Source organism: Dendrobates tinctorius, unplaced genomic scaffold, assembly GCF_039654945.1.
Source record: "Dendrobates tinctorius isolate UK_male_01 unplaced genomic scaffold, ASM3965494v1 ptg000422l, whole genome shotgun sequence".
In the NCBI taxonomy this organism is placed as follows: Eukaryota; Metazoa; Chordata; class Amphibia; order Anura; family Dendrobatidae; genus Dendrobates; species Dendrobates tinctorius.
The window spans coordinates 1,939,120-1,961,295 of record NW_027362086.1 but is presented as its reverse complement, the minus strand read 5'-3'; the positions used below and the strand labels follow the sequence as shown (position 1 = coordinate 1,961,295).

Sequence of the window (22,176 nt, the reverse complement as noted above, 5' to 3'; positions counted from 1 at the left end):
GCGCTGGAGTCCTGGGTTCGAATCCCACCAAGGACAACATCTGCAAGGAGTTTGTATGTTTGTATGTGTTTGCGTGGGTTTCCTCCCGCATTCCAAAGACATACTGATTGGAAATCTAGATTGTGAGCCATAATGGGGACAGTGATGATAATGTGTAAAGCTTTGCGGAATATGTTAGCGCTATATAAAAATAAATATTATTATAAGATTATGAGCATATACAATGCTCAAAACGCAGCACTTAACATAAACATCAGATTCTCTATGAACAAGATATTTGAGTTGAATAACTTTGTGTGATCTTTACTGACAGTATAAGTCTATGTGCAAACTGAATCCCTTTCAAGCCATAACCCACCTGAAAAAGCATTTATTAAGGAGTAAAAAAAAAAAACAAAAAAAAAACGGATTACTTACCGGTAATACTCTTTTGTAGAGTCCACGACAGCAGGACTCTACAGAGATAAATGGGGCGGTCCCCCTCGCTCCCTCAGTTTGGATTACAGAGAACAAGGAGGAGCCGCCATGTTTTAGTCAATTTTGCCTATATACATATTTATAAATATCTATACATATGTACTTTTTCTATCATATTTATATACTAATTTTTAAATCTTGTTTTCCGCCACCAAGGAGAACCACGTGTACTACTCTTTAATTTTAAGGTAGGGAAGTGAACGGGTGCTGTCGTGGACTCTACAAAAGAGTATTACCGGTAAGTAATCCGTTTTTTTTCTCTTCGCCACGACAGCACCCACAGAGATTTTCAGAGATAATCACTTGGAAGGGCACACCGTGCTAAGGACTGATCTACCAAAACTTAAGTCATCTGAGGAAGATAGGTCTAATCTATAGTGGCTATAAAATGTAGATGGAGACGACCAAGTTGCGGCCTTACATATTAGCTCTATTGGGACGTTCGCTCTTTCTGCCCAGGAGGATGAAATGGCTCTAGTAGAGTGCGCCTTTATACCCCGTGGGGGGGTCTTCTCCTTTCGCTGAATATGCCATTGTAATCGCGTCTCTGTTCCACCGGGACAGCATGCCTCTGGTAACTGTAGTCCCCTTCTTGTTACCCTGGAAGGAGATAAAAAGAGCCCTGCTCTGCCTCCAGGGACTGGTTCTATGTAGGATAGAACTGTTCTCTTGACATCTAACGTATGGAATCTAACCTCCTCTGGTGTTACCGGGTTCTCATAGAACGAGGGAAGGCACACCTCCTGGGATCTATGAAAGGTAGAAACGCGCTTAGGAAGATAAGACTGGTCTGTCCTTAACACTAGCTTGTCCTGGTTAATTAACAGGAATGGGGAGTCCACTGACAAGGCTTGGAGATCTCCTACTCTCCTTGCTGACACTAGGGCTACTAGTAGAGCCGTCTTTAATGAAAGGCATTTTATTGATGCCGAGTGTATGGGTTCAAATGGAGCCTGAGTGAAGGCGTCCAAGACCAAGCTAAGGTTCCATGTTGGCAGCTGAGGGATGTGGACTGGTGTTGCTCGTTGACAGGCTGAAATAAATCTGGCAACCCATCTATTTCCTGCCACATTGTGGTTATATAAGGCTCCTAGAGCCGATACATCGACTTTAAGGGTGTTCACTGAAAGTTTCAATTCTCGGCCCTTTCTGCAGGTACTCTAATGGGTACCTCGCTGGAAAATTTTGCTGTGTGAAAGGCTAAAAGCTTTTTCCATATTTTCACATAAATCTTTGTTGTGGATTGCTTCCTACTCTGAAGTAGCGTGCTGATAAGATTATCTGAAAATCCTCTCAACTTCAGTAACCCCCTTTCAAATTCCATGCCGCTAGGTGCAGGGATCTGACCCGGGGATGATGACAGGGTCCCTGTGACAGAAGGTCCTGGTGTAGAGGAAGGATCCATGGGTCGGCAATTGACATTGCTCTCAACCATGAAAACCATGGCCTCTTGGGCCAAAAAGGGGCTATCAAGATGATCCTCGCCCCTTCCTCCCGTACCTTCCTGACCACTGTTGGTAACAGCACCATTGGAGGGAAGGCATATGCCAGCCGGAATGTCCAGGATGTTTGGAGGGCATCGAGCACGTCTGGCCTGTCTGCTCTGTATAGCGAAGCAAACTTTTCTACACGTCTGTTGGCTCTTGTCGCGAACAGATCTATGTCTGGTCTGCCCCATCTGGCCGCTATCATCTCGAAGATGTGCCGGCTGAGGACCCACTCTCCCTGGTGTAAAGTCTGGCGGCTGAGATAATCCGCCCTGGAGTTGTCTGCTCCTCTGATGTGGACAGCGGATAGGGAACAGAGATGTGATTCAGCCATTCGTAGAATCTTTTCCACGATAGACAAGCGGATCCGATCGCGTACCTCCTTGCCGGTTTATGTATGCCACTGCGGTGGTATTGTCTGTCTGGACTCTCGTGTGGGTGCCTTTTAGCTGCAGAAGGAATTTAGATATAGGTGATATATCGCTGTTAGTTCCTTGATATTGGACGAGGTTTCTGCTTCGAGTTTGGACCATTGACCCTGCATCATATCTCTTCCTAGATGGGCCCCCCACCCTATGGGGCTAGCGTCTGTGGTGATAATTCTAGAAGGGACAATCCACCATGGAATACCTCCCGTTAAATTGTCTGGGTACAACCACCACTCCAAGGAGCTGATTACTTCTGGTGATAGGGATATTCTCCCCTCCAACCTGCCCTGCAGGCTATCTGCTTCACGTAGCACGTTCCATTGCAGTGGAATTGGGCCCACTGTACAGCCGGAATGCATGATATTAGTGACCCCAATAACGACATGCCTTCTCTTAAGGACATCATGTTCTTATTACCTGCTTTCCGTACCTTGTTAATTATAGCTCGCATTTTAGATTCTGGTAGCAAGCATTTTTGACTTAGAGTCTATTTGGAGGCCCAGGAACGTCTGACAGGTTACTGGATTCAGTCTGGATTTTTCCCAGTTGATCAGCCAGCCTAGTCTCTGTAGGGATGAGATACTATCAGCAATCCTACTCTCGCATTGGGAAACAGAACTTCCTACTATGAGTAGGTCATCCAAGTACAGAATTATTAAGGTGTCTTTTAGTCTTAACCCCTTACCTACAATTGACGTAATATTCCGTCCATGTGTCCATGGACCTAATTACCATGGACGGAATATTACGTCATCGCGATCAGCGGCGCCCACGTGGTGAGCGCCGCTGATCGCGGCCGAGTGTCAGCTAATTATCATAGCTGACACCCGGCACAATGTGTCAGGGGCGGTCACGGACCGCCCCCGACACGTTAACCCCTTGCACACCGCGATCAAACGCGATCGCGGTGTACCGGGGGTTAAAGGGAAGCATCGGCAGGGAGGGGGCTCCCTCCGTGCTTCCCTGAGCCCCCCACGGCAGCGCAATGTGCAGCGCTGCTGCGGGGGGCTCTTTCCCTACAGGCCCCCGGATCCAAGATGGCGACGGGGGCCTGCAGGGAGCTGACTTCCTCACTGCCTGCAAAGCGCAGGCATGAGGAAGTCTGCAGCAGTGCCTGTGACAGATCGCTGATCTGTCACAGTGATCTGTGATGTGACAGATCAGCGATCTGTCACAGGACAGTGATGTCCCACCTGGGACAAGGTAATAAAGTAAAAAAAAAAAAAAAAAAAGTGTTAAAAATAATTTAAAAAAAATCGCTAAATAAATCAGTAAAAAAAAAAAAAAAATATTCCCCAATAAATCCATTTTTTCAAAATAAAAAAAAACAAAAACAATAAAAGTGCACATATTTGGTATCGCCGCGTCCGTAATGACCTGCCCTATAAAACTGTCCCATTAGTTAACCCCTTTAGCGAACCCCTTAAAAAATAAAAATAAAAAACGAAGCAAAAAATAATGATTTATTATCATACCACCGAACAAAAAGTGCAATAACGCGCGATCAAAAAGACGCATATAAATATGCATGGTACCGCTGAAAACGTCATCTTGTCCCGCAAAAAACGATCCACCATACAGCATCATCCGCAAAAAAATAAAAAAGTTATAGCTCGCAGAATAAAGCGATACAAAAATAATTATTTTTTATATAAAATAGTTTTCATTGCAAAAAACCGACAAAACATAAAAAACGACCTAAATGAGGTATCGCTGTAACCGTACTGACCCGAAGAATAAAACCGCTTTATCAATTTTACCCCACGCGGAACGGTGTAAACGCACCCCCCCAAAAGAAATTCATGAAACGCTGGTTTTTGTTCATTCTGCGTCCCAAAAATCGGAATAAAAAGCGATCAAAAAATGTCACGTGCCCGAAAATGGTACCAATAAAAACGTCAACTCGTCCCGCAAAAAATAAGACCTCACATGACTCGGTGGGTCAAAATACGGAAAAATTATAGCTCACAATATGTGGTGATGCAAAAACTATTTTTACAATAAAAAGCGTCTTTTAGCGTGCGACAGCCGCCAAACATAAAAACCGCCATAAATCGTAAATCAAACCCCCGTTATCACCCCCTTAGTTAGGGAAAAATAATAAAACTAAAAGAAAATGTATTTATTTCCATTTTCCCGGTAGGGTTAGGGCTAGGGTTAGGGTTAGGGCTAGGGTTAGGGTTAGGGTTAGGGCTAGGGTTAGGGCTAGGGCTAGGGTTAGGGCTCAGATTAGGGTTAGGGGTGTGTTGAGGTTCGGGTTGGAGTTATAATTGGGGGTTTCCACTGTTTGGGCACATCAGGTGCTCTCCAAAGGCAACATGGCGTCTGATCTCAATTCCAGCCAATTCTGCGTTGAAAAAGTCAAATGGTGCTCCTTCCCTTCCAAGCTCTGCCATGTGCCCAAACAGTGTTTTACCCCCACATGTAGGGTATCAGCCTACTCAGGACAAATTACAAAACAACTTTTGGGGTCCAATTTCTCCTGTTACCCTTAGGAAAATAAAAAATTGGGGGCAAAAATATAATTTTGCGGAAAAAAATGTTTTTTTTATTTTCACGCCCAGGCGTTATAAACTTCTGTGAAGCACTTGGGGGTTCAAAGTGCTCTCCACACATCTAGATAAGCTCGGTGGGGGGTCTAGTTTCCAAAATGGGGTCACTTGTGGGGAGTTTCAATAGTTTAGGTACATTAGGGGCTCTCCAAACGCATATGACACCCGCATACCAATCCATCAAAGTCTGCATTCCAAAACGTCACTACTTCCCTTCCGAGCCCCGACGTGTGCCCATACAGTAGTTTTCTCCCACATATGAGGTATCAGCGTACTCAGGACAAATTGGACAACAACTTTTGGGGTCCAATTTCTCCTGTTACCCTTGGGAAAATAAAAAAATGGGGACTAAAAGATCATGTTTGTGGAAAAAATACGATTTTTTTATTTTCACGCCCGGACGTTATAAACTTCAGTGAAGCCCTTGGGGGTTCAAAGTTCTCACCACACATCTAGATAAGTTCCTTGGGGGGTCTAGTTTCCAAAATGGTGTCATTTGTGGGGGGTTTCTACTGTTTTGGTACATCAGGGGCTTTCCTAACGCGACATGGTGTCCGATCTCAATTCCAGCCAAAAACGTCAAATGGCGCTGCTTCCCTTCCGAGCTCTGCCATACGCCCAAATAGTGGTTTACCCCCACATGTGGGATATCAGCGTACTCAGGATAAATTGCACAATATCTTTTAGGGTCCTGTTACTTTTGGAAAAATAAGAATTGAGGGTGAAAAGATCATTTTTGTGGAAAAAATATGATTTTTTAATTGTACTGCTGTACGTTATAAACTTCTGTGAAGCCCTTGGGGGTTCAAAGTTCTCACCACACATCTAGATAAGTTCCTTGGGGGGTCTAGATTCCAAAATGGTGTCATTTGTGGGGGGTTTCCACTGTTTTGGTACATCAGGGGTTTTCCAATCGCGACATGGTGTCCGATCTCAATTCTAGCCAAAAACGTCAAATGGCGCTGCTTCCCTTCCGAGCTCTGCTATGCGCCCAAATAGTCATTTACACCCACATATGGGGTATCAGCGTACTCAGGACAAATTGCACAATAACTTTTAGGGTCCTGTTACCCTTGGAAAAATAAAAATTGGGGGTGAAAAGATCATTTTTGTGGAAAAAATATGATTTTTTAATTGTACCGCTGTACGTTATAAACTTCTGTGAAGCCCTTGTGGGTTCAAAGTTCTCACCACATATCTAGATAAGTTCCTTGGGGGGGTCTAGTTTCCAAAATGGGGTCACTTGGGGGGGTTTCCACTGTTTAGGTACATCAGGGGCTCGCCAAACGTGACATGGCGTCCGATCTGAATTCCAGCCAATTTTGCATTGAAAAAGTCAAACGGCGCTCCTTCCATTCTGAGCTCTGCCATGCGCCGAAACAGTGGTTCCCCCCCACATATCAGGTATCAGCGTACTCAGGACAAATTGCACAATAAGTCTTGCAGTCCAATTTCTCCTGTTACCCTTGGTAAAATAAAGAAAATTGAACCTGAAGTATTTTTTTTGTGAAAAAAAGTTAAATGTTCATTTTTTTTTTAATATTCAAAAAATTCCTGTGACGCACCTAAAGGGTTAATAAACTTCTTGAATGTGGTTTTAAGCACCTTAAGGGGTGCAGTTTTTAGAATGGTGTCACTTTTGGGTATTTTCTATCATATAGACCCCTCAAAGTGGCTTCAAATGTGAAGTGGTCCCTAAAAATAAAATGGTGTTGCAAAAATGAGAAATCGCTGGTCAATTTTTAACCCTTATAACTTCCTAACAAAAAAAAATTTTGGTTCCAAAACTGTGCTGATGTAAAGTAAACATGTGGGAAATGTTATGCATTAAGTTTTTTGTGTGCCGTATCGCTGTGATTTAAGGGCATAAAAATTCAAAGTTGGAAAATTGCGAAATTTTCAAAATTTTCGCCAAATTTCCATTTTTTTCACAAATAAACGCAAGTTATTTGAATGCAATCTTACCACTAACATGAAGTACAATATGTCACGAGAAAACAATGTCAGAATCACCGGGATCCATAGAAGCGTTCCAGAGTTATGACCTCATAAAGGTACAGTGGTCAGAATTGTAAAAATTGGCCCGGTAGTTAACGTGCAAACCACCCTTGGTAGTGAAGGGGTTAAATATGACACCACCTCTAGCATTAGCTTGGTAAAAACACGGGGTGCCATGGACAATCCGAACGGCATTGCCGTGAACTGGAAATGCTGTATTCGGTCCTCTAACGAGACTGCCACTCGCAGGTATTTTTGATGCTCTCTGCATATAGGGAGATGGTAATAGGTGTCTTTTAGGTCAAAACTGCCATATAGCACCTAGGAAACAAGAGTTTTAGTGTTGATCTTATTGATTCCATTTTAAAAGACCGTAGCCTCAGGAAGGTATTGACCTTTTTTCAATTAATTGTTCTAAAGGAGCCGTCCAGTTTAGGAACTAAAACTAGGGGAGAATAAAATCCTGTTCCCCATTCATCTTTTGGTACCTCTATTAGTACCTGCTTAGACAAGAGTGTCGTTATCTCCTTTTCTAACGCTTTCTGCTGCGTTGGGGACTTTAAGGAAATCAATAGGAAGGAGTACGGTGGATACCGAATAAACTCTAGCCTTACGCCTGATGACACAATATTAATGGCCCAGGAGTTGGACGTTATTTTTCCCCATTGGTAGCTCTATCTTAACCTGCCACCTACCGATGCTTTATCTTTACCGGAACCTGTCCCTCGACCTAAAGGGGCGTTTCCCAAATAAGTTGCTTCTCTGCTTGGGATCTTTATTGCACCAGCGGTCTTGTCTGAAATCCTTCTTTTTACCATATGGAGGCTTCCTGAAGGCTCTCCTGTTGAAGGGAATATATGGGTTAGGGAATCCCTTCTTTCTTTCTCCTGCTTTCGTTAGGATCTCGTCCAACTGTGCGCCAAACAGGTACTTACCCTGACAAGGCATAATGCATAACTTAGTCTTTGTCTGTACATTACCTCTCCACCCCTTCAACCACAATGCCCTCCGCAACGCAACCAGTGCTGCGTTGGTTAACCCTGCTGCTCTGGCAGATAGACGGAGGGAGTCAGCTGAGGCATCTGATAAAAAGGCGGCTGCGCCCTTGATCAGGGGAATAGAGCCTTTCTCTGGATGGTCCGCTTTTTATCTTCTCCTCTAATTCATCTAGCCATATTACCATGGACCTTGCTGTGCATGTGGCCGCTATAGCCGGTTTGAAGGTACCTGCACATGTCTCCCAAGACCGTTTGAGGAAGGTATCCGCCTTACGGTCCAGTGGATCCGATGATGTTCCCGGAATCCTCTACAGGCAGGGAAGATCGCCGGGAGGTGGAGGCCACTGCCGCATCTACCATAGGGGCTCTCGACCAAGATGCAAACTCATCATCATCAAACGGATATTTCCGTTTGGACGCCAAGGGGATAAAGGTTCTCTGCCCCTGCTTCTCCCACTCCCTTTTTACCAGATCTTTAATTGCTGGTACTACTGGGAAGGCATTGACTTTCTTTTGGGAGATACCCGCAAACATAATTTCCTACGGGGTCCTGGGCTCCTTAACATCGGATAGCCACATAGTATTTCGTACGGACTTAACTAGATTGTTCACACTGTCCATGGGAAAGCACGCCTGCTCTTCCTCATCTGAGGTTAGGTACTCGAGATCTATCCAAGTCCGAATCCCCAACTTCCAAGGGTGATCCTGAGGCTGATGAGGTTATTCCTCTAACGGGGTTCTGTACCTTTTGAGTACTGGGACCTCCTAGGACCCGAAACTCTTCCCTGATTATTGCCCGGATATCCTCCTTTTCACCCGGGGATTCCTCTCGTACCGTCTGTTGAATACAGGTTTTACACAACCTCTTAGGGTGACCATCTGGGAGGGGCTGGGAGCATAATACACATTCCCTGTTTTTTGTTTTCTCCATACTTTTAGCCTAAGGGTACATAAACAAAGACAGGACGCCATCAGCTAGGATCTTGACTCCAACACTCACCCGTGAAGTTCGTCAGCTTAATACCGGCTGCGGGGTTCGAGACTCAGGCAGAGGTGAGACGCGAGATGACTTCCTCCGCTTTTTCTCCGAGGGTTCGCTAGTACCCCTCCTGGAGCTGCTGCTTCTTCTGGTATTTTCAGCTCGTTCTGTGCTGCCACTTTTCCTCGTGCCGCCCTGTGGGGATTTCCCTGGCTGCACCTCCTGGAGCAAAACCGGGTCGTTTATTGACGACATAGCTGCGCACCGGTATGCCTCTGGCCGGTGCTTTTATGCAGCTTTCCGGTTTCCTCATTTTTTTTTTTCCTCCATCTTTTTTTTTTTTTTTCCATTGCGCATCCGCGGTCACGCCTGGCGATCTCGCGATGTTTCCCCCTTACCCCGGAAGTTCCTCCTTCACTTCCGGGCCGCCTGGTCTCTGCATACTGGCGTCAGATTGCTCACCTCCTCCGGACGCCGCGCGCCACCCGACGCTACCCCAGGGATGCCGGAAGGACATGCCGCTGCTCACCATCTGGTATGTCCATTCTCTCTTTTAGCGCTCCAGGCACATCGGCGTCCCGCACGAGCCTAGGGATCCATCTTCTTCCCTGGCCTCGCTTCTCCCGGGGGGGGGGGGTTTTCTCCCCGACGCAGTGCCGCTCTCAGTAATGCGGCTGGAAAGAAAAAAACTTCTGGTGTTGCTCTACTGCACCCCTTCTGATAGCCAGGCAGCCTTCGCCACAGCCTCACCCGCATTACCAGCAGAGGGGGGATTCCCATATCTGGATCCCCCGTCGCTGCTTCCAGCTCTGCGGCCCCCGTTGCTCATATAGTGCCGCGGGCGACTACCAGGCTAGGAATCCTCTTCTCTCTGGGTTCCTTCCTAGGAACAGGAAACCAAACTGAGGGAGCGAGGGGGACCGCCCCATGTATCTCTCTGTAGGTTTCCTGTTCCTAGGGGCGGATCCCCTCTCTCAGTGGGTGCTGTCATGGCGAAGAGAAAAAGTATGAAACTATGCACTGCAAAGTAAAAGCGACTTTTCAGTATTTCTTATCATGAACATAGCCTAATGAGAACAAAAGGAAGTATCAATGGTCAATTAAGACCAAAATCATCAACCAATTGAAGGAAGGATTCCTAATCTGAAAAAAAACATCAATGCAAAAAAATAATTGCAATTACAGACATATCCAGTTTGTGCAAATTTCATAATGTCAATACATTGTGTAAGGCCCCCATGTGCTATATGCACTCCCCAAAGATATCTAGGCATGCTACTGATGAGACAGGATCAAGTCATGGGTCATATCTTCTACCAAACCTCGATCACGGGGTTAGTAAACTGCTTAACAGTGCGTGGCATAAGATGCATTTATACGTACCGTAATATCGCAGTGTCCTCAATTGAATTCAGGCTTGGGAAATGTGAGGGCCAGTCAATGGCATCAAACCCTTTGTCGTCCAAGAACTGTTTATACAGTGGGGAAATAAGTGTTTGCTGCCTTGATGATTTTGTAAGTTTGCCCACTAACAAAGACATGAACTGTGTATATAAATTAACCCCTTCCTTACCGATGAAGTAATAGTACGTCATCGGTAAGGTCCCCCGCTTTGGGGTGGTCTCCGGCGGTGAGCCCACCTCAAAGCCGCGACATGTCAGCTGTTATGAACAGCTGAAATGTGCCCGAATAGGCGCGAGCGGAATCACCGTCCGCCCGCGCCTATTAACTAGTTAAATCCCGCTGTCAAAGCTGACAGCGGGCATTTAAATAGCACTTCCGTCCGCCGGGCCGGAAGTGAGCTCATCGCCAACCCCCGTCACGTGATCGGGAGTCAGCGTCACGTTGCCTGGACAACCACAGGTCTCATAGAGACCTCTATGGTTGTTCCAGGCAGATGGCTTTGAGTTTAAAAATAAAAAAAATCCTAAAAGTTCAAATCACCCCCCTTTCGCCCCAAGCAAAATAAAACAGTAAAAAAAAATCCCACGTACACATTTCAGGTATCGCTGCGTTCAGAATCGCCCAATCAATAAAAAAAAAGCATTAACCCGATCGCTAAACAGCGTAGCGAGAAAAAATTCCACACGCCAGAACTACGTTTTTTTGGTCGCCACGACATTGCATTAACGGGCGATCAAAAGAACGTATCTGCGCAAACGTGGTATCATTAAAAACGTCAGCCCAGCACGCAAAAAATAATCCCTCACCCGACCCCAGATCACAAAAAATGGAGATGCTACGGGTCTCTGAAAATTGCGCAATTTTTTTTTTTTTTTTTTTTTAAGCAAACTTTGGAATTTTGTTTCACCACTTAGATAAAAGAGGACATAGAGATGTTTGGTGTCTATGAACTCGTAATGACCTGGAGAATCATAAGGGCAGGTTAGATTTAGCATCTAGTGAACCCAGCAAATAAGCCAGGCAAAAAACAAGTGTGGGATTGCACTTTTTTTGCAATTTCACCGCACTTGGAATTTTTTTCCCCGTTTTCGAGTACACGACATGGTAAAACCAATGGTGTCGATTAAAAGTACAACTCGTCCCGCAAAAAATAAGCCCTCACATGGCCGTATAGACGGAAAAATAAAAAAGTTATGGCTCTGCAAAGAAGGGGAGCGGAAAACGAAAAAAGCTCCGGTAGTGAAGGGGTTAAGGGCAGGTTAATTTTAACACAGATAGAATATCAAAAATAAAATCCAGAAAATTACTGTATAAATTATATAAATTTGTATTTTGCAGTGAGAAATAAGTATTTGATCCCTCTGGCAAACAAGGCTTAATACTTGGTGGCGAAACCCTTGTTGGCAAGCACAGCAGTCAGATTTTTTTTTGTAGTTGATGAGGTTTGAGCACATGTCAGGAGGAATTTTGGTCCACTCCTCTTTGCAGATCATCTCTAAATGATTAAGATTTTGAGCCTGTCACTTGGCAACTCGGAACTTCATCTCCATCTAATTTTTCTATGGGATTAAGGTCTGGAGACTGGCTAGGCCACTCCATGACCTTAATGTGCTTCTTTTTGAGCCACACTTTGTTGCCTTGGCTGTAAGTTTTGGGTCATTGTCTTGCTGAAAGACCCAGTCATGACCCATTTGTAATGCCCTGGTGGAGGGAAGGAGGTTGTCACTCAGGATTTTACACTACATAGCTCAATCCAATCTCCCATTGATGCGGTGACGTAGTACTGTGCCCTTAGCAGAGAAATACCCCCAAAACATAATTTTTCCACCTCCATGCTAGACAGTGGGGATGGTGTTCTTTGGGTTATAGTCAGGATTTCTCTTCCTCCAAACACGGCGAGTTGAGTTAATGCCAAAGACCTCAATTTTTGTCTCATCTGACCACAGTACCTTCTCACAATCACTCACAGAATCATACAGATGTTCATTGGCAAACTTTAGATGGGTCTGCACAGGTGCCTTATTGAGAAGCGGGACCATGTGGGCACTGCAGGATTTTAAACCTTTACAGCGTAATGTGTTACCAATGGTTTTCTTGGTGACTGTGGTGCTCGCTGCCTTGAGATCATTAACAAGTTCCCCCCCGTGTAGTTTTAAGATGATCTCTCACCTGCCTCATGCTCAAGGATACCACACAAGGTGAGATTTTGCATGGTCTGATAAAGCAGACAGCTGTGGCTGATATTATCTTTGCTGGTTACCAGAAATGAGGAGTACACCAGGTCATTTCTTTCATTTATTGATATTACGGTAGGTTAATCCTTGTTCCGGAAGCTACAGGTAGAAGGCACTAATTATATATCTCACAGATGTCCATCATCTATTTATCTCATATTCAACTCTCTCTATGGTTTGCACATCTTTAAAACACACAAAAATCTTTCATTTCTATTCTACATTCAATTCCAGTGTAGTGTCACATGGACGGCACACGGATGTCATTTAAACGGTGTACATGTAAGCTCCAAGTGTTTGTGAAAGATAATTTAATGTTTCCCATAAGAAAACTGCACAACCCCTCACATTTCATCCACTGACTAGCATCATTCTAACAACATTTTCAGTAAATTCTGCTGCAGTGGTTTTTCTGTGGCACAGTACCAGGCAGAGCAGCCTTTGCGTTTACAATGAGATTTGTATGCCGTGATCCTGTCAATGTTCATAAGAGGATAGCTGGCAAACCAATTTTTAAGAAGAGGCTAACCCACTGCATCCCAAGAACGTTCCAATAGACCTTGCACTGTGGAGATGCTCTGATCCAGTTATTTAGCCAACACAACTTGACCTTGTCATGGGTACTCCGATCCTTATACGCGCCATTTTAGCAGCTTTCCAATGACAACAATTTAGTCTTTATTTTCTGCCTACCCACAATAGCCCACCCCCTAACAGGAGCTATTTCAATGAGATCATCAATATTATTAATTTCTCCCATAAGAAGTTTTCAGGATACGGCTTCTCAAGGTAAACATCTGCAAGGTGCATGCACCCTACCTCTTTGCTCTTGATTCCTGTTCCATCATATATGAAAAAAATGCATAAGTTTATACCTTGCCATCAATGAAACGTTAAATTTTCATCAGTGAGTCAATTCATTTTAGGATTTAAAATGTTGCAAGTACAATACAATACATGCTTTTAGAAACGCACCAGGCTCAATTTTGACTCTTAGTCTGTTCAATGCATGATCTTCTCCTGATGAATCCATGTGTTGACGAAGAAGGGCTCTCCCAATCGCTGCCTCTAGACAACTGTATTCAGCTCCTGTAGAAAATATTTTAAACAACTTTAAGATAAATGGATTTTCTCTTCTTTACCATATAAAGTCAATTCCCTACACAACCACCTCTCACAGCACCCATTGCTTCCTCTTACGCAGCGAGTGCAACAAGGTACCACCTTCAGACAAGAGGGGCTTAGTGCACGGGTATGTGCTCACTAGTAATGTAGTGAGCATTCCAGTAAGAGGAGCCAATGTGTCAGCTAAAACTGTACACCAGTCCCTCATGACTCACGACAGAAGTACACTACTCACATAAAAAAAGGGAACACTTAAACAACACAATGTAACTCCAAGTCAATCACGATGCAATACCGATTGAGAATCAATTTCTCCTGCTGTTGTGCAAATGGGACAACAGGTAGAAATGATAGGCAATTAGCAAGACAACCCCTATAAAAGAAGTGGTTCTGCAGGTGGTGACCACAGACCATTTCTCTGTTCATCCTTTTTGGCTGTTTTGGTCACTTTGGCATTAGTCTCCCCCCTAGAGGTACAGTAGCATGAAGTGGCATCTACAACCCACAGAAGTTGCTCAGGTAGTGCAGTTCATCCAGAATGGCACATCAATGCGAGCTGTGGCAAGAAGAGTAGCTGTGTATTGGCACAGTGTCCAGAGCATATACCAGGAGATAGGCAAGTACACCAGGAGACGTGAAGGGGACGTAGGAGGGCAACAATCCAGCAGCAGGACTGCTACTTCTTCCTTTGTGCAAGGAGGAACAGGAGGAGCCGTGACTGCGCCATGCAAAATTTCCTGCAGCAGGCCTCTAACATACATGTGTCTGCTCAAACTGTCAGAAATTGACTCAATGAGGGTGGTAAAAGGGCCGGACATCCACAAATGGTGTTGTGCTTACAGCTCAACAGGAGATGACTGATGCTTTAATCCAGGTCTGCTAGGAGATCCCTCAGGAGAACATCTGCCGCCTTATCAGGAGCATGCCCAGGCATAGTAGGGAGGTCACACAAGCACGTGGAGGCCACACACACTACTCAGCATTATTTCCTTGTCTTGAAGCATTTCCACTGAAGTTGGATCAGCCTGTAATTTCATTTTCCACTTTGATTTTGAGTATCATTCCAAATTCAGACCTCATGGTATATCATTTTGATATACATTTATAACTTATGTTTTATCGTTCTCAATACATTCCACTATGTAATGAATAAAGCTTTTTTAAGTGGAATATTTCATTCAGTGATATCTAGGATACGGTATTTTAGTGTTCCCTTTATTTTTGAGTGGTTAAATAAGCATATAGCCAGCAGTGCCAACATGAGAGCGAAAACTGTCAATTTACTTTTTCTGGCCTTATTCACAACCATTTTATTTAACATCTGGGCACTGCCTTGACTAAAGAGCCAGAGATTGGCAGAGATAGAGTTAAATTGCACTTAAATGTTTGTTCATGCTAAGGGTGCACCAAACACCTGAACTTGGTCTGAACAGTCATTCTGTGCTGTGACAGACTTCCATTAAAGCGTTTTCACGACCCTTTTGGAAAAATCCAAACCATGGGCGAAGTTTGTTACAAAAAATAAACTGGTGTGTGCACACCCTCTCCCAGGTCTACGCTGAGTCTCCACTGCTGCTCACGGATGCCCCGCTTGGAATCGCCAACGTCAGCGTTGCAGCCAATATCATAGACTGGGAGTAGTGGCAAAGAGTTCACGCTAGATCTGGGAATAGTGAGAAGAGCATGTTAATTTGGAAAAAAAACAAAAAACCTGGGCCCAGGCATCAGGATTTTCAGAAAAGAGAACCCCCTTTACTCTCCCCATGATGTATACCATACAGTTTAAAGAAAAAAAATACAATTTTTATTCATAGAAAGAAAGGACAAAAAATAATTACCATAGAGCTCTGTGGTTATCCTTCGCTGAGCGTACATGGTGAAACCCTCATTTAGCCAAAACTCGCCCCAGTGAGCATTGGTCACCAAGTTTCCAAACCAACTGTGAGATATTTCATGAATAATGACATCAGCCAGAGAACGATCACCAGCGAGCAGACAGGGGGTGACAAATGTTATACATGGATTCTCCATACCACCAAATGGGAAAGATGGGGGCATAAACAAAACATCATACCTTGAAAAAAAAAGAAATAGAAAAAAAATTAAGAGCAGATATTTCTATGTGCTACATACCAGCATTTGAAAATTGCCAATTGTGTATCTACCTAATAGGTCAGGTCTGATCTGCCTTTGCGTGTTGTTATTTTAATTGTGTTTTTATATTGTATGTCTTTTTGTCTGTCGGGCATTTATGTTCAATAAAGATTTTTGTATTTTTCATTTCGCCTGAGTGTGCACACTGGTTCCTGCGCTTCTGTTCTTTTCCTTACAAGCATTTGAAAATGGACTATCTATCTCTATATATATATATATATAGCCCCATCGGGGACAGTGATGATAATGTGTGCAAACTGTAAAGCGCTGCGGAATATGTTAGCGCTATATAAAGATAAAGATTATTAATATATATTATATATATTTGTGTGTTGGACAACCTTGCTTAATGATTTCAGAACCTAAAGTGAAATAAAGAATTGATACTGACCACCTGCAGCAGCACCATTCCAGCGTTGTCCGTGCTTCTGTTCTCGGACAGTAACGGGACTTGTATCGTATGCAGGCTGCAGATTGGCTGCAGCCAATCAATATTACGTCAGCGTGGCTTCTTCTATGTCAGAGCAAACCGCAGCCGTTCATTGGCTGCAGCCAGCAAGTGACACAATAAGCTAAGTCTCTCTCTAGGAACCCCGGAGCTGATGCCGCAGGAATGAAGCAGCTGCACAGGGGGAGTTTCTGTTTTTATTTTAATTGGGTGCTAAACTGATTAACCCCTTAATGTCCAATGACGGACACAGTCCGTCATTAGACATATCCCCTGCTTTGATGAGGGCTCCGGCGCTGAGCCCGCATCAAAGCCGGGACATGTCAGCTGCTATGAAGAGCTGACATGTGCCCGCAGGCGCGAGCGGAATCGCCGTCCGCCCGCGCCTATTAACTAGTTAAATCCTGCTGTCAAAGCTGACAGCGGGCATTTAAATAGCATTTCCGGCCGCCGGGCCGCAAATGACCTCATCGCCGACCCCCGTCATGTGATCGGGGGTCGGCGTCATGTTGCCTGGACAACCAGAGGTCTCTATGAGACCTCTATGGTTGTTCCAGGCATATGGCTTTCAGCGCCACCCGGTGGTCGGCGCTGAAAGCACAGCAGTAAATCTGCTACATATGGGCGATCTGCTCATCGCCCATATGTAGCAGAGCCGATCGGGTGGCACATGCTTCTAGCCTCTATTGAGGCTATTGAAGCATGCCAAAATTTAAAAAAAAACAAAAAAAAAAAAAAAAAAATGTTTAAAAATAAAATTAAAAAACCTAAAAGTTCAAATCACCCCCCTTTCGCCCCAATCAAAATATAACCGTAAAAAAAAATCCCACACACACACACACACACACACACATTAGGTATTACCGCGTTCAGAATTGCCCGATCAATAAAAAAAAAATAAGCATTAACCCGATAGCTAAACGGCGTAGCGAAAAAAAAAATTAAAAACACCAGAATTACGTTTTTTTGGTCGCCAAGACATTGCATTAAAATGTAATAACGGGCAATCAAAAGAACGTATCTGCATAAAAGTGGTATCATTAAAAACATCAGCCCGGCATGGAAAAAATAAGCCTTCACTCGACCCCAGATCACGAAAAATGGAGACGCTACGGGTCTCGGAAAATTGCGCAATTTTTTTAAAAAAAAAATTTTTAAGCAAACTTTGGAATTTTTTTTCACCACTTAGATAAAAGAGGACATAGACATGTTTGATGTCTATGAACTGGTAATGACCTGGCGAATCATAACGGCAGGTCAGATTTAGCATCTAGTAAACCTAGCAAAAAAGCCAAACAAAAAACAAGTGTGGGATTCCACTTTTTTTTGCAATTTCACCGCACTTGGAATTTTTTTCCCGTTTTCGAGTACACGACATGGTAAAACCAATAGTGTCATTTAAAAGTACAACTCGTCCCGCAAAAAATGAGCCCTCACATGGCCATATAGACTGAAAAATAAAAACATTACGGCTCTGGAAATAACGGGAGCGAAAAACGAATACGAAAAATTTAAAAAAGCTCCGGTCATTAAGGGGTTTTAAGCAGGGGTTGTAATGGGCAAACGCTTTTGCACCAAGTTTATAACTTATCCCCCATCAACAGGATCGTGACAAACTTAAGAGGTTTCCTAGATCCATTTCAAAATGTAAAAACTTTCAAAAATGTTTTAATATTGATTATATTATTGCTCAAAGCTCAACTACTCAGAAAATGATTTTATACAGCCAAATACAGCCCTCACGTTTGCTTGTATACTTTCTGGTGGTAGGTGTTTACCATGTTGTGTGTTTTAATTTTTTTTTCTGTATTCATATGAGAACCACTCAAATGACCATTAGAAAAATGCCTATGATTGTGGCACCTGCTAGAAAATCAGCTGACATACAGCTCTCATTCTGATTGGTTCTGGTAGAATACAAAAAGTCATCACTGAGTGAAGTAAGAGCTTTGATAAAGCTCTGGTTTCAGATTGAAACGCGTCGCTTGTTTCCCTCTATGAACACCGTCACTGGAGTTTTACCTGCATTGAGAAATCTCTTTTAAATGTTTCAATAAAGTTACAAGATTTTTGAAGGAGCTGGAACAACTACCCCCTTTTTTATCTGCCGTCATCTCATCTGATCAGGACGGAGTTCCATGCACCTGCGAGTCTGGTTGGTGAGCTGGCTATGGTTTTTTTCATTTTTTTCCTTCGTGTTGGAGTTAGAATTGGGGGGGGAGATTTCCACTAATTAGGTACATCAGGGTGTCTCCAAACACGACATGGCGCCACCATTGATTCCAGCCTATTTTGTATTCAAAAAGTCAAACGTTGCTCCCTCCCTTCTGAGCCCTGCCATGCGCCCGAACAGTGGCTTTCCCTCACACATAGGGTATCATAAAACGTTCATTTTTTTTCTTTCCACATTGCTTTAGTTCTCATGAAGTACCTGAAGGGTTAATAAACTTCTTGAACATGGTTTTGCGCACCTTGAGGGGTGCAGCTTTTAGAATGGTGTCACTTTTGGGCATTTTCTGTCATATAGGCCCCTTAAACTCACTTCAAATGTGAGGTGGTCCCTAAAGTAATGGTTTTGTAAATTTTGTTGGAAAAATGAGAAATTGATGGTCAACTTTTAACCCTTATAACGTCCTAACAAAAAAAAATATGTTTTCAAAATTGTGATGTTATGTTGACATGTGTGAAATGTTATTTATTAACTATTTTGTGCGATACCACTCTCTGATTTAAGGGTACAAAAACTAAAAGTTTGAAAACTGCAAAATTTTCTCAATTTTTGCCAAGTTTCCATTTTTTTCATAAATAAACAAGTTATTTCCTAGAAATATTACCACTAACATGAAGTACAATATGTCACGAAAAAATAGTCTCAGAATCAGTGGGATACATTGAAGCGTTTCAGAGTTATTACCTCAAAGTGACAGTGGTCAGACTTGTAAAAATTGGCCTGGTCATTAAGTACCAAATTGGCTCTGTTACTAAGGGGTTAAAACGCAGTGCAAAGTCCTGTGTATATAGAACTTGGGCAGCTGAGAAAAATGACAGCTTATCAGCACAGAAAAACCTATCACTGATCATCCTGTGTGCATGGAAGCGCTCTTGGGGTGAGTGCACACGCTGCGGATTCACCTGCGGATTTTTCTGTGCCGATCCGCAGGTAAAGTAACCTGTGGTTTTCCTGCGGATTGGCCAGCGGTTTTCACCTGCGGTTTGACACCTGGACAATGGAATAGGTGTCAAACCGCAGCGGAATCCGAAGAATTGACATGCTGCGGATTTCAAACCGCAGCTTTTCCGCATGGAAAAATCCGCAGCATGTGCACTGTGGATTTGAAAACCCATAGGATAACATTATCCTATACACTGTCTGCGGATCCGCAGGGCCAAATCCGCTGCGGATCTGCAGCAGAATCCGCAGCGTGTGCACATACCCTTAGTCTATGTAAAAGACTTTAAGGCTATGTGCCCACACTAGCGTTTTTAAACGCTCAGGAAAAGGATCCCCTTCCCAGAAAACGCGCGTCTTTTTCCGTGCGCTTTTTAAGCGATTTATGACGCGTTTTTGATGCGTTTTTTGACACGCGATTTCTGGGATCATTGGGGATGGCTAAAAACGCTCAGCAATGCGGGAATTAATGAGCATGCTGCGTTTTTAGCCGCTAAGCGATTCCTGAGCGGTTAAAAACGCAAGCATTGGCACAAAAAGCCAAAAACGCATGCTAATTAATTTGATGCATCTTTTAAGCATTTCTGCAGCGTCTGAGCCGGCTCAAATGCTGCGGAAACGCTTAACAAAACGCATCGTGGGCACACAGCCTAAATGACCAAAGATTAGCAAACAAGTAGTTGCTCAAAGGTAGTTTAACGGAAGCATACAATGCAAGTTCGGAAAACTTAGGTGACACTACTCACATTCGGATCTCGCATTGGCCGAGCACGTACATTTTTGTTAAAACACAGATGAGGCATCACTCCGCTGAGCCACATACAGTAAGGTCAGACAGTCACCTAGGCTTAGGTTTGACTTGCTTTATGCCAGATATACATTTTTTTCTAAACCTATAGTAGAGCACAGCACAATTTATAAAAAAAAAAAAAAATAATAATAATTATAGGGTTACAACTTACATTCAAACATCTTTGCGCCAGGTATAGCTCTAACACATGAGATTATTACAGTCTATGGCGCTGCAGGACTTTAACTTTGAATACGTTTTTTGTGGGTTTTTTCCCCACATGTACTGACTCGGCTGAATTACAGATTGTAATGTAGAGAACCTTACTTTTGAGTCACACTACAATTTTATATGGTTTGGGCTTTCTACAAATAAGGGCATGAACTGTATGAAAATTATATGCAGCTTCTATTGATGCTGGTTTTATATTGCGGCTATTTTTCCACTGACTGTGCAAAATTACCCTCTAAGGTATTGTCTGGGACATTTGTGGGATGACTCCAACATGGGGAATGGTAAGATTTGCCTGTTTTCATACTCTCAGCGCTCATGTCATGACAGCTCCATACGCAATTTGTATACAGACCAATTCACAAGCTGATAATGGACTAGCGCAGAGTGTGAAAACAGCTGAATCCCAACACTACATCAGAATCTATTTTTTTTTTTCCAAAAGAAAAAAAAAAAAAAAGTTTCCAAGAGTGTTTGTAAGGAGGTGGTTTACAAAAAGCCCTCACTGTGTAACTTTTCAATAGTGTTCAGTTTCTGTCAGCCCAACTTGCTGTTTGATGAATTAGGCAAAACTACAAGGAGAATATGCAATTTCTAAGGCACAGACTTTTTCTTCTCCCGTCTGGTTCTGCTCTTGGTCTGCCTACTTTTGTCCCTGTATCTATGTTGTATGCTTGGTTCTGTTCCCGTTTCTATTTAGCAGTTGGCAGTTCTGTGTTGAATGTGATTCTATGTAACGTCTGAATTTGGTGTATTTGGTACAGTGAACCATTAGATTTGTATCTGGGATGGTGATGTTCCACATCGGAGACAGACAGCTAGTGAACAGGTTATCATGGTCAGGAGGAGGACCTGGCCAAAGGCTATTGGACCAATGCACAGAGCGGAATCCACGGCTGGGAAGATGCAGACTTTTTTCAACAGGTTACATAAATATTATTGTTGTGCGCTATTAGACATTTGCTTGCTCATAAGTTCAACCTCAGAAAACAATGTTTCTATTCAGTGACAGTAAGCATACATAAAGCCAGACCCAAGACTGGTAATCAGCTAAAGCAATCATTCCACTACTCTAGTTAGCATCTCAGGGGCCTCAAGCCATTATTCTCCCATCCACTAGTTTCATTGAGTGGATGGGGATATGGGGATAGTATACCCAGGAAAAAGGTCTCCACGGAAAGGGGGGGGGGAGAAAATCACATGCAGTCCCTGAGCCGCCGCTTGCTCTCGCTGTGGAAATTCATCACATGTATCAGACATACCGACATCTGAAAGAGGTCTTAAAGGGAAGGTGCCATCCCAAAAAAAATTTTCAGCAATTGAAAAAAAAATGTGAAGAATGTTTACATTTTCTTAAAAAATATTATCATTTGTTTTTAATTTTGTAAAATATGAAAAATAATTTTAAAAAGTTTGGCATTTCCACTTGTTAACACTAGGGGGAGCAGATACTGAAATTTGGCACAAAAACCTAGTGTACAGTCATGGCCAAAAGTTTTGAGAATGACACAAATATTATATTTTCACATGATCTGCTGGCCTCTGGTTTTTATGTGTGTTTGTCAGATGTTTTTATCACATACAGAAATATAATTGCAATCATATTATGAGTAGCAAAAGGTTATATTGACAGTTAGAATGAGTTAATGCAGCAAGTCAATATTTGCAGTGTTCACCCTTCTTCTTCAGGACCTCAGCAATT

The 22,176-nt window shown here is 43.2% G+C and overlaps 1 protein-coding gene across 1 annotated transcript in view; it reads right to left on the bottom strand.

Annotated features, from left to right (window-relative positions):
* The window catches only part of RNPEP (arginyl aminopeptidase), a 72,290-nt gene that overhangs the window by 20,048 nt on the left and 30,066 nt on the right, over window positions 1-22,176 (bottom strand). Inside the window, 2 exon segments of the mRNA XM_073564019.1 lie at window positions 13,533-13,646; window positions 15,521-15,756. Of these exon segments, the coding sequence (XP_073420120.1) occupies window positions 13,533-13,646; window positions 15,521-15,756 (350 nt within the window).